Source organism: Electrona antarctica (assembly GCF_951216825.1).
Source record: "Electrona antarctica genome assembly, chromosome: 3".
In the NCBI taxonomy this organism is placed as follows: Eukaryota; Metazoa; Chordata; class Actinopteri; order Myctophiformes; family Myctophidae; genus Electrona; species Electrona antarctica.
In genome coordinates this window covers 9,611,201-9,628,822 of record NC_136808.1, presented here as the reverse complement: position 1 = coordinate 9,628,822, position 17,622 = coordinate 9,611,201, and the positions used below count along the sequence as shown (strand labels likewise).

Below are 17,622 nucleotides of genomic sequence, written 5' to 3'. Positions count from 1 at the left end.
TCAGCCCCTGCCATTTTACCCGTCTGTAAAACAACTGCCCTCTCCAGACCACGAATGCAGCATTTACTATGGTGGAAGAAATGCAAATGCCACTCCTTTAACCCATTCAGGCCTGACGTCAAAATTTTAAAAAAAAAGTTTTCTAAATCATGACAATTTTCGGAAAGATTTGAGGCACATTTTAACGATTTTTCAAAAATAATTTTTCAAAAACGCGTCGCAGCGCGACACGTTCTGAGCTTGTAGATCTGCTATTTTCGCTATTTTTGTCAAAGTGCCCTCTTACGGGATTTCAGCCCCTGCCTCTCTAACACTGCACGTCCCTGCATACAAACAAAGTAATTGACTGGCCCTGAGTAAAACATGAAATGTTTGAAGATTCCAATTGTCTGCATTCATATGTCAATATCCATATATACTATATGCACACTGCACGGGTATTTTATAGAAACCACTCAAACCAGTGTCTGGATGGCAAAGAATCGGCAGGAATAATCTAATTGTCCTTGCTCCTCAAGAAAGATCTCCCAGATTGTGAACTGCATACTCTGCTTATCCTGGCAGATAAACAGTTACAATTGTATGAATGTGACTAGATGTGATTTTCTTTTTTTTTGTGTTGACCTAACCGATTGGCAGTGGTTTCCGTTTACAGTCTACTTAGCACAGGGATTGTGACGGGAGGAGGACAACCACACATTGTTGTTTGTGTGGTGAGTGTTTAAAGTGCAAGCCACATAGCTCTGCTTTTCGTTGGATGGCAGCTGTAGTTGCCGGGCAACGAGAACAGCTTGAGAAACATGTGTGGGAAACTGTCAGCACAATTGTAGCAATGTACACAGTACATTGCTACACAGCTTGCCCCAATGCATTTCCAATGGGAGTCATTCCAATTCATTTCCAATTTGTGTTGTATGAGGGGGAGGGGCGCAGTCGAAACAGCCGAAAGCCATAACTTTCCACCTCAAATGTCAGGAGTTTACTCTGGTGTGTGTGTGTGTGTGTGTGTGTGTGTGTGTGTGTGTGTGTGTGTGTGTGTGTGTGTGTGTGTGTGTGTGTGTGTGTGTGTGTGTGTGTGTGTGTGTGTGTGTGTGTGTGTGTGTGTGTGTGTGTGTGTGTGTGTGTGTGTGTGTGTGTGTGTGTGTGTGTGTGTGTGTGTGAGAGTGAGAGTGAGAGTGAGAGATGAAGGCTGGATAGCTGAAACGTGTGTCTATTATTCACTATGCAAGAATAAAAAGTAAACTAAAGCAGTTTTTGGTGTGTGCGACCCATCACCGTTATTTCTATTGCAAGTCACACTAAACCAATAGTCACCTGGACAGATCCTTTTTAATGTATGAGTTGAATGCCGAGTCACACTAGATTAAAAAATGAACGAATGCATCTTGTAACCACAAACAAATTCAATTTCACAATTAGTACAAGTTTTTTCCTCCCTTAATCTTATGAGCCTTGACCTGAGCTTTATTTCTTCTTACATTTATAAATATAATCTTACAAAAATATATATTTTTTAATTGGAGATGTCCTGATACTGTATCGGTATCGGAAAAGTATCGGTCTCGGCCCTTATTTGTCATATCGGGTCATATCGGTATCGGTGAATCTAACCACCGATCCGACACAGGGGTAAGGGGTAGCCCCTTTCGGGACCCTTACCGTTTCTGAAGTTTGGCCGACGGTAGGGTCCCTCAGTACTTATTCCACTCTCCATGGGAGACAGATGTACATAGCCTCCGCTCACGCCGTGCTGCGCTCCGCTTGAGTGTTGGTGAGATGTTTCAAAGATGCATAAAGCGGCTATAGGAGACCGCCGCAACGTGTATGAAATGGCATTAACCGCCGATGCCGTTAAGTATTTTTAATATTCTTTTTAAGTTTTGGCTGCTCTGAAATTGTCTCTTCCTCACTTCTCATGTCAGGCCTCCCACGACACAACAGCATTATAAACATCCTGCATGTACACGGTCGGCCAATCAGAGGCAGTAACTAGGACGTGCAGCTAGCCAGTCTCGGTGTGGGAGGCGGTACAATGGGAAGTCAATAAGGAAGTCAAGGAAGTGAGGCAGAGAGAATTTCAGAGCAGCCAAAACTTCAAAAAAAGATTTAAAATACTTAACGGCATCGGCGGTTAATGCCATTTCATACACGTTGCGGCGGTCTCCTATAGCCGCTTTATGCATCTTTGAAACATCTCACCAACACTCAAGCGGAGCGCAGCACGGCGTGAACGGAGGCTATGTACATCTGTCTCCCATGGAGAGTGGAATAAGTACTGAGGGACCCTACCGTCGGCGAAACTTCAGAAACGGTAAGGGTCCCGAAAGGGGCTAGGGTAAGGGGTTGACACTATGGCAGGTAAATACAGTGTTGCATGTGAGTTTGCTTTCGAGTTGCCCAAACTGCAAGTGAGGAGTCTGCTATAAACACAACACGACATATATAGCTAGATAGCTATAAACACAACACAAGATCACAACACTGGTATCGGTATCGGTATCGGCTAACACAGAAATTGTGGTATCGGGATCGGATCGGGAACGAAAAAATCCCTATTTTTAATGGTGCACTCATACAGAGTGAGGTTTCACAGCAAGACAAACTGTATGTTCACAATAGTCTGTGCACAGACGCCCTCATAGGCACCTTGGTGCCCAACAGTATAGGCAGCTGTGTTGTCCCTGCTGTTTGTTTGGCTGGCCTACTGTTGCTCCGTGGGGCCTGCTTGAGATGCCTGCCTGTAAAATAAGTGGTGCGGGGGGCAGCGTCGGCCATGGAGGTGAGGGGCACCTCATACCTCTCGGGGACACAGACACTGAAAGTGGATAGCAGGTGGTGATTCTGCTGACATGGGCAGCAGTTTGAGTTGAACGCTGCACTGTAGGTGTCGTCTACTCTCGTTACCTCACCTCTGTCGTCACCTGTTGTTGCCTCCCTGGAAGTGGCGATGTTGTCCGCATTCGATTCTAAGGTCTCTCCGCTGGTCCTGCTTATATGTTCCGATCCAGGCTCAACGTGGCCGATCTGGCCGGCGATCTCCTGGGGTCTGAGCTGGGGTGGATGGACCGGAGGTAAGACGGTAAAGCTGTTTATGGAAAGCAGTATGTTACTCGGCCTTAGAAGGCGGTACTTTGAAGGAAGTTGGTGTGGCTGCTGCAGGAGAGATTCCCCGAGCTTCCTTTCCGCTACCGTACTTTCGCCACAGAGTAAGAGGTGATGAGTGGCTTTCTGCAGGTCATTCAGGACAAGGCACTCTGGGGTCTGCTTGGCCTGCTGGGCCGCTGATGCACTGGTGTGACTGTAGGAGGTGCTCAGGAGCCGTGATGACGGGGTGGTGGTGGTGGTGTGGAGGCCAGTGTCATGGTGGGGTTGAGTATGTGGCTCCACGGCACAGTGGGACTCTGGAGCGAAGGCCGAGCTCTCTAAGTCAGGGAGTCTCATGTCAACGCACAAAAGGCAGTGTGGTGGGTCTGGCTCGCCATTCCTGGGCTTCTTATTCCCTTTCCTCTGAGGCTGGAGCGTACAGGCTGCTGCCGGAGCCATGCTGCCCCAGCCCTGGACCTGTATGTCGTTTCCAAACCAGGAATACAATATTTTATATGCGCTCAAGAGCACTGATTATATTTCAAAAAACAGTGGTGGAAATTAAAAGTACTCAAATTCTTTACTTAAAGTAAAAGTATCAATACGGCAATATAGATGCACTCTGTCACAAGTAAAAGTCCTGAATTCAAAATGTACAAAAGTATTGTCATTGGTTAGCTCTGGTCCATAGCCTTCTACTGCTTCTACGATTCTGCCCTGCAGTATAAGGCTATGTGACTTTCAGTTTTAAATCTCAAATGGAAATCAGACCAGCCTCTCCTCTTTTGTGGAAATCTCACGAACGTTTGACCTACTCACCAATACAAAGACGGGTTGTGTCAATAGAAAGCCTACTTTCCTTAGTGGACGCACTCTGAGCCCCCCACCACGCGTAGCATGGTGGGGGGGTAGGTCAAACGTAGGTCGGTCAAACGTTCGTGAGATTTCCACAAAAGAGAGGCTGGTCTGATTTCCATTTGAGATTTAAAACTGAAAGTCCCATAGCCTTATACTGCAGGGCAGAATCGTAGAAGCAGTAGAAGGCTATGGACCAGAGCTATGTCATTGGTGTACTTGTGTTCCAAAAGTAAAAGTACTCATTTTAGTCGACTAAATGTCATGCGATTTTAGTCGATTTAATCTACAGTTGATTTGGTCGACCAAAAGGTATTTTGGTGGGCCTTGATGGCTGATTTTACACTTGCTGAAAATAGCTGATCTACGAGCTTGTAGATCTGCTATTTTCAGCATGCAACCAAGTGTAAAATGACTTATACTGGATCTCTTGTCCACTAGTCCCTTCCTAACATTTTAGTCTAGTTTTTATTTGTTGACAAAATTGTCAATATATGATTTAGCCTTAGTTTTAGTCATCATAGCTTAGTTTTCATTTAGTTTCCATTTAGTATTCCTCAGTGAAAAAAGGTAGTCGACGGACATTTTTCGTCATAGTTTTAGTCGACGAAATCAACACTGGTTACTTGGATGTGAGTGTGACTTACAGCCTCTTCCCAGCCAGAGGGACAGTGAGACGCGCTGCGCTCCTCCTGCTCTTTCCAGAAGTTGTCCTCGCTGATATCTATAAGTCCATCGATGTTGTCCCGGTCTGCCACCATGCCTGGCTGTTCCCAGTAGTCCAGTGGCTCATCCACACAGTCTTCCTCAGTCATCTGGTCACATTCTCTTATGTTTGCCATCATGTGAGAACAATTAAGGCTTAATTTGGGGGTGAAAACTACACAGACAGAGAAATCAAAAGAAGAAAGATTATATCGATTATATCTATATCTATCTACTAATACTGATTCTAAAATATATATATCCCTGGAACATGTGACGCGTTTAAAACCTAAACACCAGTGTGTAATAATGAAACCATGTGCAACCCAGATTCGGCACAAACAAGGGACTACCAACAGTCATTAAGACATGCAAATCCCTTGACTCCTTCAAAACTGCTCTCAAAGGGCACCTATACGGACGGCTGCAATTAGAAACAAATCTGAATCGCCCACCCACCCCTTTCCCCCCTCACTGTATATGTTTTTTTCCCCCTTTTTACCTCCTCTATGATGATTTCCTGTTTTTAGCTATATAGAAGACTATGGGCAGTATTATGCGTGTCTTAAGTACCAGGTCTTATTACTTAACTTAAGACCTGGACCTGGCTATTCTGAGTGGCCAAACAGCATTGACCACGCCTCCAGGTCTTAAGTTAAGTAATAAGACCTGGTACTTAAGACACGCATAATACTGCCCTAGGCTATAAGTCTCTAATTTGGATGATAAATTGAACATGGTGGGCCCAATTGTAAATAGGTGTAATAGCCTACTTTATGGTGTCGTCCACAGTTAACAGCTTTTGTTTTGAGTTGTAGGCTACTTGAAATGTACTGTAATTCTGCAAACTGTTAATAAATCAATCAATCAAAATGCCAAATGTTTATTTTATATGGATATAAAATAGCCTACACTGGTACACAAGTCACCTCAGACACCTCACAGAACACCTATAGTGTTCTAATTCTAAACACATATATAATGACTGACTTTTGATTGTATAACTTAAACACATAAATGTGTTTATAATCTAAACACTGTGACACGTTACAAAAAGTGTTACAAATAAGTGTTTAGATTAGAACCTAAATGCTTCATGGATTTAGTGTAGTTTATTAGTTTCCGTTCCAGTTTATTTTTTCTTTGGACGATTAATTGCAAACTGCATGAGACTGTGCTGCTGAAGTAATCCATAATAAAATATGATTAGTCTATTGTAGGCCTATAATTAAGATCCAGTTCGTCCACTTTGAAGAGTTCACTTTCACTCACCAAAACAGCAGTTTGAGTTCGAAGTGCATTCGCACACGCATTGGTGCGTGTCAGCAGCGGGTGCAGGAGATGGTGCACTACTCCAATAAATAAAATATTGCAATATCCGCGATTCCGGTCTAAAATAGATAACGGCATTAAATGATTAATACATTGTGTGGTCAAGATTATCCACCGTACAACAACGTTTGGTGCTCGTCATCGGGAGCAGCAAACCTAAACAAGAAGTGAGACGGACACGGAAATGCATTTGATATAGAGTGCTGCTCAGTGGGAACGCCGTGCGTCACCATGGCAACCCCTAGAGGCCGCACTAGACGTGATGTGACGTAGTGGAAAGTGGGAAAGGGGGAGGGGTGAGAGATGCACAGCACTGGTGGTGCACCCACTTAAACTGCACCCCACTTCAATCTATATAGTAGCCTACTATAGAAGTAGGATGGTATAGGCCTACTATTAGTAGCTGTGGGTGAACAGCAGCCCAAAACAGCAGATCTGCAAGTTCACAACTTCACAGTGCATGATGTTGTAGAACGGGTATTTTGGCGAAGAGATTGGTGTAGCCAAGAGCTACACTAGGCTATAGATGAAAAAAAAAAAGTGGTCCAAGTAGCTTACACTGTAGGCTACTTAATTTGTTGTTGTCTCTGTAGACTGTAGGCCCTACAGATCGAGCCAACTCAGGTCCAGTTTACTAAAGGCTATAAAGTGGTTAAAATATTGCAAACAGAAAGACATATAGAAACATAATCAAATGATGATTTATGATCAATTGTGTTTGATTCTTGCTTTATCCGAGCTTGACACCTGTATAGGCTACATTGCCTATAAATCACATTTCGGGGTCCTATAATGCGTATATATGTTTGACTATTTATGCGATAATAAATATTATCCGACGCATAATATTGTCAATTTACGTCAAATGACATATTTGCATAATAACAAATGATATATTTGCATACTAACAAATGATATATGTGCATGCATACAAAACAATGTCTGCTTATATAAAGGGGAAATGCACGTTCTTATCGCTTTAATCAAAGAGGAAGCGGCATGTGTTGCTTATGTATAGTGGCGCAGCTAGCAGATTGGTACGTCGTGTTCCCAGCAGCAAGCATCCCACTGAGACACACACACACACACACACACACACACACACACACACACACACACACACACACACACACACACACCTCTTCATCATCATCATCATCATCATCATCAGTAAGAGCATATCAAGCTCTGCAAAAAAAAGACACGTTGCTGGAAACGAGCCGAGCGCGTGGGGTGGGAGGAAGGAAGGAAAACCCCAGTGTTGCAAACTAAATAATTAAATTGCATGCCGGTTTCAACGGATAGGATTTATAGCCTCCGCCGCTGCCGCTGCTGTCGTCGCATGCATGGGTAGAATTTGAAAATGTAGTGGGGGGTGCATCTGCAGCAGCTTGGCTTATTGGTTCATGGCTGCACAGTGTCACCGCGCCTATCCTATCCGCGCGTCGGACGCGCTATACGCAGACAGACACTTGACGGGCTTCGTCTCTTCTCGCCGCCGGTCCTTTTTTCCTCCTCCTTCTCCTCCTCAGCATCACTTTCGGTTCTGCACAGAGAGGAGAACAGACTGTTTCGCTTTATGGAAACGGAGACCGTGGTGATCATGCTGCCTCCAAAGAACTGTCTCCCCAGGAACTACAGCTGCATAGCCGGACTGTTCGGGAGCCTGGCGGCCGCGAACACGAGGCTCGAAGACGGGGACGACTTTGACCTGATGAACGGGACGTGCGAGCCCGTCGAGTGCCCCGTGGTGGACGAGAGGCCGCGGGGCAGGGAGATCTTCCTCAAGCCCCCTCCGCAGAGTCCCAATCTGCGCCGGAGGTGCAAGTCTCTCCCGACGCCCTTAGCGAGGGCGAGCCTGCAGGTCTCCCCGCGCAGCCGGAGCCCCACCAGTCAGAAGAGGGTCCGGTTCGCGGACTCCCTGGGCCTGGAGCTCATCTCGGTGAAGCACTTTGACGACACGGACATGCCGGAGGTGCCGGAGATACTGGCGAAGGTGACGGTCCCCAAGGGGCCGCTCCACCTCCACCGCATCGACACCAAGTTCCCCCGCGGCGCGGACAAGGCCGTGTTCATGGAGCTGCAGTTCACGAACCCAGGCACGGTGCCCGGCTTCGAGCACAAGGTGCGAGAGGTGAAGGTGGTGCTGGAGACCGTCGAGGCGGACGAGTCCAGTCTCTCGGGCATCGTGCGCGTGTTGAACATTGCATTCGAGAAGAGCGTGCACCTGCGGTACTCCATCAACAACTGGATAACGTTCATGGACAGCCTGGCGTCCTACGTGCCGGACTCGAGCGACGGCGCCACCGACAGGTTCTGTTTCAAGATCGTCACGCCGACGTTCCTGGAGAACGGAGGCACGTTGCAGTTTGCCATTAAGTACTGTGTCGGGGGGGAAGAATACTGGGACAATAACAATGGAATCAACTACAAGGTGCGGCGTCACAGGCTGAAGATGTCCCCACCGCGTGAATGGGAGAACGGCTGGATCCACTTCATCTAAAAACCGGAGCTGAGGTGTCTCTAAAAGTGTCTTGGCCTCTAATGTTGTGCGTAATCGCCGTGCAGAACGGTTATATCGGGCACCTTAATGGAGATGAAGATCATAGCCAGTTGTTAGTGAGTTTACTGCCGTTGTCAGTCACTCTCAGCTGTCATTTTGTGACATTGTTTGAAATTAATTTCCCTTGGCTCTATAGTCATAATATGCTCGACAGATTTGACAGGTTTGAGATGAGCCTTGATTGAATGATTAGGTGCCCGGTGGTTCAGGCCTGCCTGCGAAGCTGTTTGATATTTCTTTTGTTATCATATCAGGGTGCTGTCCAGTTCAGCACCCCCTGATAAGGGCACGTCCACACGTTATATAACGATGAAACAGCGAAACACGTGCCACTGCAAAACGTGCCCGGCATCATGACATGTATGGCCACTTTACGCATCACTTTTCTTTTCACAGTCGCAGGAAAATGTGTCTAGATTAGTCTAGCTTAAAGAAAGACCAATCGACACAGGTTTTACTCAATGAGGTTTTATTGATCGCTATTTTTTTAAAGACTGGCTCAAACAGTTTAAAAAGTGCATACATTGTTTTCAAAAGCAGCGTTGACTCACGTATAGCTCCTCCAAATGAACCAGACCGGCATTCTGTTTCATATTCTCCAAAATAACAGTTTTGGTGTCAGGAACCTTGCCATTGTCTTAATAATAAGTGTGGCAGTTAATTTTGTTAAAGAGAATAGATAATGCTATTGTTCCCCCCCCACTGTCATTTAATTCCAAATGCCTTATACAAGCCATGGGGAGTTGCAGCCAGTGCATCGCATCGGATATCTTACAATGCCTTCCTTCCATCAAAAGCTTCTATCACCTTTATTATCAGATCACATAATAAGCATTATACTGGTTTGATTTGAGCACTGGGAAATAAGAAGCAAGTGGCTGTAGTGGACCAACCAGTGGCAGATCCATGCCTTCCTCCTGGCTTGCACAAACACAAAAGGTACAGAATGTTCAGTCAGGGTACAGGATGTTCAGTCCGAAGTTATAGTGTTTTCTCTGCAGAACAATTTTCTATAACATATATTAATAGAAAAAACGGTATAATATACCGTTTTCACTCAATCATGATGAAGACTAGCCGTTGCAAATGATGCACTATTGCTGCACTTGCCACCATTCCCATTCTCTACTGTAAATAGGAAGGCTACACAGAACATTTTGTTCTGAATGGATAGACACCCTGAAAATGATTGTTGTGACAATAATGGACATGTTTGCAAGGGTACGTTTTACCTCAGATCTCTTGTGGACCTCACAATATTCCAAATGCAGGTTTTATTTTTTCCCAGGTTGAAACAGACATTATTATTTACTGACAGATCTTTTTTCTTTGAATACAAATGTTAAGAAATATAAATGCGGGTCATTTTCCAAACTCAACACATCATTTCCTTATTGTACTGTCTTTGTGAATATATGTTTTCAGAGAAAGGCATATCTATCTGGTATAGTGATGATGACTGCTGCTAAGAGGGTCACAGTCATAATAACTGGTTTTGGATGTACAATACCAAACGATTGCTTCAGCTGTACTGTACTAATATCTTTGCAACAAATGTCCCCCTTGACTCAATGGAATATTGGTTGAGATAGAGATAGAGATGTTTAATCATCTACTGACCATACATTTTGTTGTTTTGTTTTTAAAGCTGGGCTGTGCCTTCTTCTTAGTAATACAACAAAAATCTATTCTGTAATATATTACTTAAAAACTAAAGCAGAGTTAAATTCTGTGTTCACGATGTTTACATACATGGTGGTCGCAGTGGGACAGTCCACTTAAAGTCATTAAGACTTGTTATGGAAAAAACTTGGACTGTTCCTGTTCCACTTAATTTTGTGGGGGGGGGGGGGGGAGTCCTAAAGTCAGTCCATTGGAGATGGTCTCTGACTGTGGTACTGTTGCCAATGTAGTTATTATTTCCATCATGATATTAAAACCTCTCTGTGAGGTGAGATCTCCACATGGAATTGAAGTTTGCCATGCACTGCTTTGCTTAGAGGAGTCAAGGTAACGCAGCAATGCCTTCCCCCCCATTTCCTTTACTTCTGATACCAATTCTGAGTTCTAAACTTTATCAATTCATAGAGCACTAACGTAATTAATTCCTTTTAACAATTTTGATGTAGAACATTATAGGTTGATATTAGTATGCTAAAAAGTGCAATTGTTCTACATACCATAGAAGCACATTTAAATCATACAAATGATTTCTTCCATGTAACACGTGGCTCTTTATTTTGAGATATTAGTTCTGGAAGTGAGAATTCTTCCATATCAGTACCTGGTTTTAGACTGGTATGTGACCAATATGTGAAGCCAGTGTGGTAATGATGCCTCCCTAAATTACAATAGAGAAGATTCTACTCTACTTATAGGGAATTTACACCTATACACATTGTATTCCACATCAGAACTCACTGATATACTGTATTAATATACTCACTGATGTGTGTAACATTTCATATTGAATGTCTTTCCAGTGCAGTGTTCTGTACATTTTGAAGCATTTCGGAAGCAGGATTGCAGAATCTTAAGGGTTAAGGCGTGGCAGTTTGCTGTTGGATGATCATGTGCAGATGCCCAAAATATGAATCTTGTTACAATTGAATCGTAAAGCACACTTATTTCGAATTGATATGATATTAATTATATAAGTTATCTTTTGAACTTCAGTCACTTTAAAATGATCCCAGAAATGGCTAAATGTGTCACATTATAGAAACTATTGTGAATTTGACAATGAAGCCATGCCAAAATGTGAATGAAATGCATCATGGGAATCCTAGTCCACAGACCACACATTGAGAAACAGTGTGCTAGCTAATAGACACTTTGCAAAGCAGATGGATGGAGATGCACAAATCTGATTTATTGCAGGAACATATCTATAGATGAGAGATCATGAGACAGGGGCATGGCTCTAAAAAATGAAAATAAATTATTGACTGACAATAAAGTGACTTAGTTATGATTGTAGTTGGTGGGTGGTGAGCGATGTATTAATATAGATGGACTTAAATATGTATCCAATGCACTTTGAGTGAACTGTGAAGACAAAGAAAGTCCCTGTGGATAGGACGATACCTTCTCCTGACTGTGAATAGCTACTAGCTTTAATGTTCTATTTATAGTATAGTTTCTCTTACAGCTCTTCTCTCTCACTGTTTTAACAGTCAACACCAGATGATCAACGTTTTTAGCCATTGTCATTGAATAACGACTGCCTGGTACACTTTTATCCCTTTCTTTAAAATCCTATGCAAACCTTTTATTTTATGATTCCATACCTGTGACCACCTGTCTTCTTTTGTGTGTATATTGGAGTCTGACCTGTTCTTTTTTGCACTCAATCTTTTTGCTGTATGCATGCACTGCTGAAATACACTCCAAGTTTTATGTTGAGTTTGTAATGTAGCGTAGCCTACATTTTATGAATAAAGGCATTTGTGATGGAAATGAAATCCTCTCCATTGAAATGTTAGTAGACAATTGTGCCTACATGCGTGCCTGTGTGTGTGTGTGTATTCCCAACCTGGCTTATTTTGATTATAGACAAAATCTGTAGTGGTCATTTTAGCTCTGACAGTATAGTCAGTATAGTGTGGGACTTCCCTTTTAATGCTCTTTTCAAGTTAATTACTCCTACTTATCTGTCCATGTCAGTAGGCATGTGTAAAATGACCACATTCAGGACGGCAGCCCCTTTTGGTGTTTTAAGCAATCTGTTGTACTTTATCTATTGAAAAATAGCTCATAGCGTGGCACCGAGTGCTGCGTTCCCAGCTCGTATAGATCTGCTATTTGCCGCAAGCCTGGTCTATATGGGTTAACTGACATTGTAGAAATGGACCTACGGGTCACTTTTTACACTCAACAATTATTGACCACTTAAATCCACATACTGTACTGTATGTGTACGTTGTTGACCGAGGTCGGTCTGGCTCCTGTATTTGGCCTGCTCGTTTCCCCCCCTCTCTAACTTTGGTGAAGATACAGTAGCTGATCTATAAGCTTCACAAATTCACAATGTAATGCTTGTAGATCAGGAATTTCCATATAATTACACACCCGTAGTATTAGTAGGGAAGCTGATTGATTGATTGATTGATTGATTGACATTTTTATTTCACACTATAGAATGGGTACATTTCAAGTACAAGTCAATACAAAAACTGCTATGAAACTGAAAAGCACTAGACTTGTTTACATCAGGGTCCTCCATCTTCAATTCATCAGAACATTTTAAGACGTATACATTTATACACTTCTATGAAATAACAGGACATCATCATATAAAGAAAAACAAAAGGAAATGCATGTACAGTATGGGAAAAAGGGTGTGGGGGGGTGGGACTGGGACTTTTTGTATCTTTTACGGGTGTCACAGTCACAGACTTTGCCTGTCTAGCTCTTGTAATTATATGTTATGTTCTAGTTGTGTTGGTTCTATGTTGTCTTCCCCAGGTGTTTCTCATGTGTAATCACTAATCAGCCCTCTTGTGTATATTAGTCTTGTTAGTCAGTCCTTGTCCAGTCATTCACCGTCTCCACACCTTAGCGCAAAACGGTCTTAAGCTGCGCACTTCTTAAGCTGCGCGCAGCTTAAATTCTGAGTTTTTAGACAGCTGGTGGATGGAAAAGAAGCTCCACCTCCGCGGACTTTTTGGGCGGAGGAGAGCGTTTCCGGGAATCTGGCCGTCGCGCAAGTATTCCGCGGAGGTGGAGCTTAATTTCCATCCACCAGCTGTCTAAAAACTCAAGCTTTAAGCTGCGCGCAGCCGAGAACTTGCGCAGCTCTTTCGACCGTGTGGCAACAGCTATTATGTCACTTCTTGTTCAGTTCAGTGTTTGTGACGTTTTCCCAGTTATTTTGTAATAATAACTCTGTCTGCTTGCTGTCCTGCATTTGGGTCCTCACCACACCACCGGAACGTGACAACGGGGGCCAGTTTCATTTGGGTCCTCACCACACCACCGGAACGTGACAACGGGGGCCAGTTTCAATTAGCAGCCGTCTGTAGGTGGTCTTTGAAAGCGGTTTCATGGGTTCATGTGGTGAAAAACAGTGGTTCTCAGGGACCCAGGGGTCCTTGAAGGGGTTTCAGGTGATATGGCAATATTAGTTCATATCAGAATCAATGTAATCACTTTAACCCTTTTATACTTCTTCTATTAAAAAATCACACCCGTGTGAAGTGTCGTCGTACATCAACCTGACAAGCTCTTGTCGTCGTACATCACCCAATAAAGAAATAATATACTTCTTCATGAATTAATTTGTCAACTTATGTTATTATCTTTTAACCATGATAAAATGTTTAAAAAAACTCATCTTTTCACCATGATCATGTAAGATGACAACTGAATTTATGTGATTGGTTAGCCGATTTGCTCGTCTACATATGACAATTTCATTGTCAATGACATTTAATGTTTGTGTTGCCACAAATGTCATATTTCAGGCACATATGACGTAATTTCTCCTTTCATTGTCAATGGCAAATGTTAAACGTGACGGGACAAAAAGCTGTATATAGGAGGGGCTAGCACCCCTCAAAAATAGAAGATTAATAATTACGACCGAAGGTCGCAGTTAACTATGGAATCGTGCATTTCCCGTCAGTGTGTTGGTCGGGCACCATATGGTGCCCACTGCCCAGGTCTCGTGACATCATGTGACATCATCAGCGATGGAGATGTGGAGACCCTGATGTCATAGTAAATGAAACCTGCTATCGCAGTTAAGCCCTGTCCATTCAAACTCTAGACGGGCTTGCCCCAATGTTATTAGTGCAGCTGTGCCCGGCAGCCGGCGAAAAGAAAACTAGACTCTCAAGAGCCTCGAAAATTAAGTCCCGGCCCTCCGGCCCAGGGCCCTCATCAAACCCTGTACACTCAAGAGATTATCCCCGCTACCATGACCCTTAGATCTCCTCTGACATTCCATATGTTGATCTGACCTCATCAAACACTCAAGACATGCTCCTTATATGGCCATGCCATCCGGTAACATGTATTTGCCTTCGGCCATCTGAAAAGATTCTGTGACAGGGTCCGCCAGAAAAGAACATTTGTTAAAATATTTATAAATTACTAGTAAGACGCCTGAGGGCGTGAAGCGACCACGCATCCGCCTCGTTGACAGCAGACTGCTGGGCGAGTGCTGGCGCTTTGGCATGGCCTGGCCAAATTGGCATGTGTACGATTTGAAAAGGAAAATGCAATGTGATTTGCTTTTGCTTCATCTCCAAGTGTGCTCATTCTATGACCAAATGAAAAAGCAAAAGCAAATCGCATTGCATTTTCATTTTCAAATAGTACACATGCCAATTTGAAAATTAAAATGCAATGTTATTTGCTTTTTCATTATGTCATAGAATAAGCACACCTGGAGATGAAATGTAAATGCTATTGCATTATATATTCACTTAAATGCATTCATTATCTGAATGTTAAAAAGCATTTATCTTATTTCATTTGAATTCTCTAAATTGCATTTTCATTGTAATATTGCCCACTAATTTGCTGGCGTGTTTTGAAAATTCAAATTCAAATGATATTGTATTTATAATTTGAATTGTGTCATAGATTGAGTACATCTGTAGATTAAATGTAAATGTTATTGCATTTTAGAATTATTTTTGTCCCAAGAAATGCATTAATGACCTGAAAATGAAAAAGCATTTCTTATGCTTATTTCAATTGACTTTTCGTATTTGCCATTTCATTTGAATTTTGGCAGCTTTATGCTTCCATATGAATCTGTTGAAGCAGTGGTTCAATGGGTTTCATTCACACTGGACTACGTGCTGTGTGCCTCATACTGTGGAGGGCTTCATTCACATAGCACAGCACTGCAGTGGGCCATTAATGCAGACATGATGCCAGCCATGTGCTTGAATCGATATGGGTCTGCATGCCACGCCTCCCTTTCGCGAGCGCGCACACGTGTGTGTGTGTGTGACACGCGTGCGTGCGTGTGTGTGAGAGAGAGAGAGAGAGAGAGAACGAGAGAGAGAGAGAACGAGAGAGAGAACGAGAGAGAGAGCACGTGCACTGGACACAGACGAATAACACCACAGCATAGGCCAAAACCAGTCCATCCAGCTGATTAAAGGAATAAACATTTGAGGATTTTACTGTGTATGATGAGCTGAGGAAAGTGATTCACCAAGTGAAACGTTTGTACTGTGGATATAATTTATTGCGCTTGTTCCAATAGACAGTGCAGCTTTATACAAACATTTATCTTTCCCTACTTTAGTTCCATGCATTTGTCAGTTTCCAAGCTGCTGTTTGCTCGCTCTCTTGCAGATTATAGTTTTTCTTGGTATTGAGACAGTTTAAACTTCAAGAAAAAAATCTTACCAAGAAAACCAACATCAAATGTTTCTTCCTAAAATGTTGAAAACCATATTTAGCACACAAAAGTGGAAAAGTAGGCCACTTTTGCCTTGATTTGAACTATTGTTTTAAACATTGTCATTGACTGGTGTGCATCCTGTGAAGGAATGTAAATGTAAAGCCAGATATACAGAACATACTCAACTATTGTCAAGCACTGCAAGGAATGGCATCCACATTCTTTGGAACTTAGCTTGTGTATTCTGTCCGTCATGACGAATTTGTTCCAGCTTAGCAATGGAGAGCATCTCAAAAAGCAAAAAGCAAAGTTCTTTGTTTACCCAGGGTAAGTGGACTAAGCTCGAGATGCTTGTTTACAGCCACGCCCTGCTCATAGAACATTTCATGGTTGGGGTTCAATGCCTTGCTCAAGGGCACTTCAGCGTTGGTAATTTTAACGTGCCGGTCCGGGGATTCGAACTGGCGACCTTCCGGTATCAAGACCGCTCCGCAAACCGTTCGGCCACCGCTGCCCTCTTTTGAAACATGGAGAGGTTGGAGACTTCCAGTTTATTTTTTTGCAGCAACCATACCTGCCTTCAGGATCTGTCTTTGGTGGGAAGGAAGGGCCCTTCCTAGTCTCATGAGAGCAACCAAATATTTCTAAACAGCCATCTGGCTGAATATCCTTTTTTCTTTTTTTCAACAATATTTATAGATTACAAGATAAAACAACAATGAGCATTACAAGACAATCACGGATACAGAGAAAAAAACTAACAACAAACAACAACAGCACTACTCTCCAGCTTCGTCCATTAAATGACAGATTTTAGCTTGTAAAAGACAAATATCTATAAACATAATTTTTTTGCACTTTATTCTATGTCCATCTGGGTATAGAGGCGAGGAGAAGGTATTTTGTTTCTGGTACAACATTTATTGACAAAATCTGTTGTATTTCCTGCCGACCTCCCTCCAAAATTCCTCCAATTTTGGACACGACCATAGACAGCGAACAATATAGCCTGGCCCTATACCTCTATCTTCACCACATCTGGTGCATACCTCCGGAATATTATTATTAAACTTATTAAGTTTCACTGGTTTGTGAACCATAGCTTTTAGAAAAATGTGCTATAAATCAAATTTAATATCATATTTGTTAGTACTACGAAGCCAAAGTGCAGTAAGAAAAATGTTGGACACACTGACTTATTAATTTGTCTCAAAAGGTCAAATTACCTACATGATTGTGGGGCATAATTTGTGAGTGCCACTGCAGGCAGTGTGGCGTGCCTAGTGCTCTGTGCCTGCGTAGATTGATTGGTCATGCCTGATGCCTGATACTATCATGTGCTTGTGTTGTTGATATTTGCTGTTTCCAGAATGCGGCAGATTAGTTTTTTCTTCACCCCGGAAACTTGTGTCTTTGTTTTTGATCAAATACAAACTGTTTTTGGAAGGAAGTCAGCAGCAGTCCCTGGAAGAGCTATAGTTCACCTTTACTGGGGGGAGGTGTGGGGGCCACTCCGCAACAGCTTCCGCCCCTTGATTATGGATTGATTGAAGACGTGATTGAAGACATCAAAGGTTATAATTCTAAATTTAATTTAGCCCGAATGGATTTTCATTGATTGTGCCCCATGTTGTCTGCTGCTATGGGGTGATATTGCTTAATTTGGATTTTGGAAGCAAGTAGAAACTAGCTGTTGTTGTGCACATGTCCGTGCATG

General features: G+C 42.9%; 2 protein-coding genes across 2 annotated transcripts; one reads left to right on the top strand and one right to left on the bottom strand.

Moving 5' to 3' along the window:
• Positions 1 to 2,553: 2,553 nt before the first annotated feature.
• cUnh16orf46 (chromosome Un C16orf46 homolog) lies at positions 2,554 to 5,933 on the bottom strand. Its single transcript, XM_079496501.1, has 3 exons — positions 5,917 to 5,933; positions 4,587 to 4,819; positions 2,554 to 3,561 (listed from the first exon to the last, which is right to left on the bottom strand). Exons 2-3 carry the CDS (start codon positions 4,782 to 4,784, stop codon positions 2,611 to 2,613), a joined length of 1,149 nt encoding a protein of 382 aa, XP_079352627.1. The 5' UTR covers positions 4,785 to 4,819; positions 5,917 to 5,933; the 3' UTR covers positions 2,554 to 2,610.
• A 1,622-nt stretch (positions 5,934 to 7,555) lies between these two features.
• Positions 7,556 to 8,479, top strand: LOC306919936 (protein phosphatase 1 regulatory subunit 3E; the record flags this gene model as incomplete). The annotated part of the gene is made up of 1 exon (XM_079496504.1): positions 7,556 to 8,479. The coding sequence occupies one exon, from the start codon at positions 7,556 to 7,558 to the stop codon at positions 8,477 to 8,479; it is 924 nt and encodes a 307-aa protein (XP_079352630.1).
• Between the last annotated feature and the right edge of the window lie 9,143 nt (positions 8,480 to 17,622).

Bases quoted from the DNA above. Each gene is read 5' to 3' on its own strand.
- cUnh16orf46 (XM_079496501.1), bottom strand. From the start codon at position 4,784: ATGATGGCAAACATAAGAGAATGTGACCAGATGACTGAGGAAGACTGT. The intron at 3,562-4,586 runs GTAAGTCACACT...AACGACATACAG, and splicing joins CCTCTGGCTGGGAAGAGGCT to GTCCAGGGCTGGGGCAGCAT.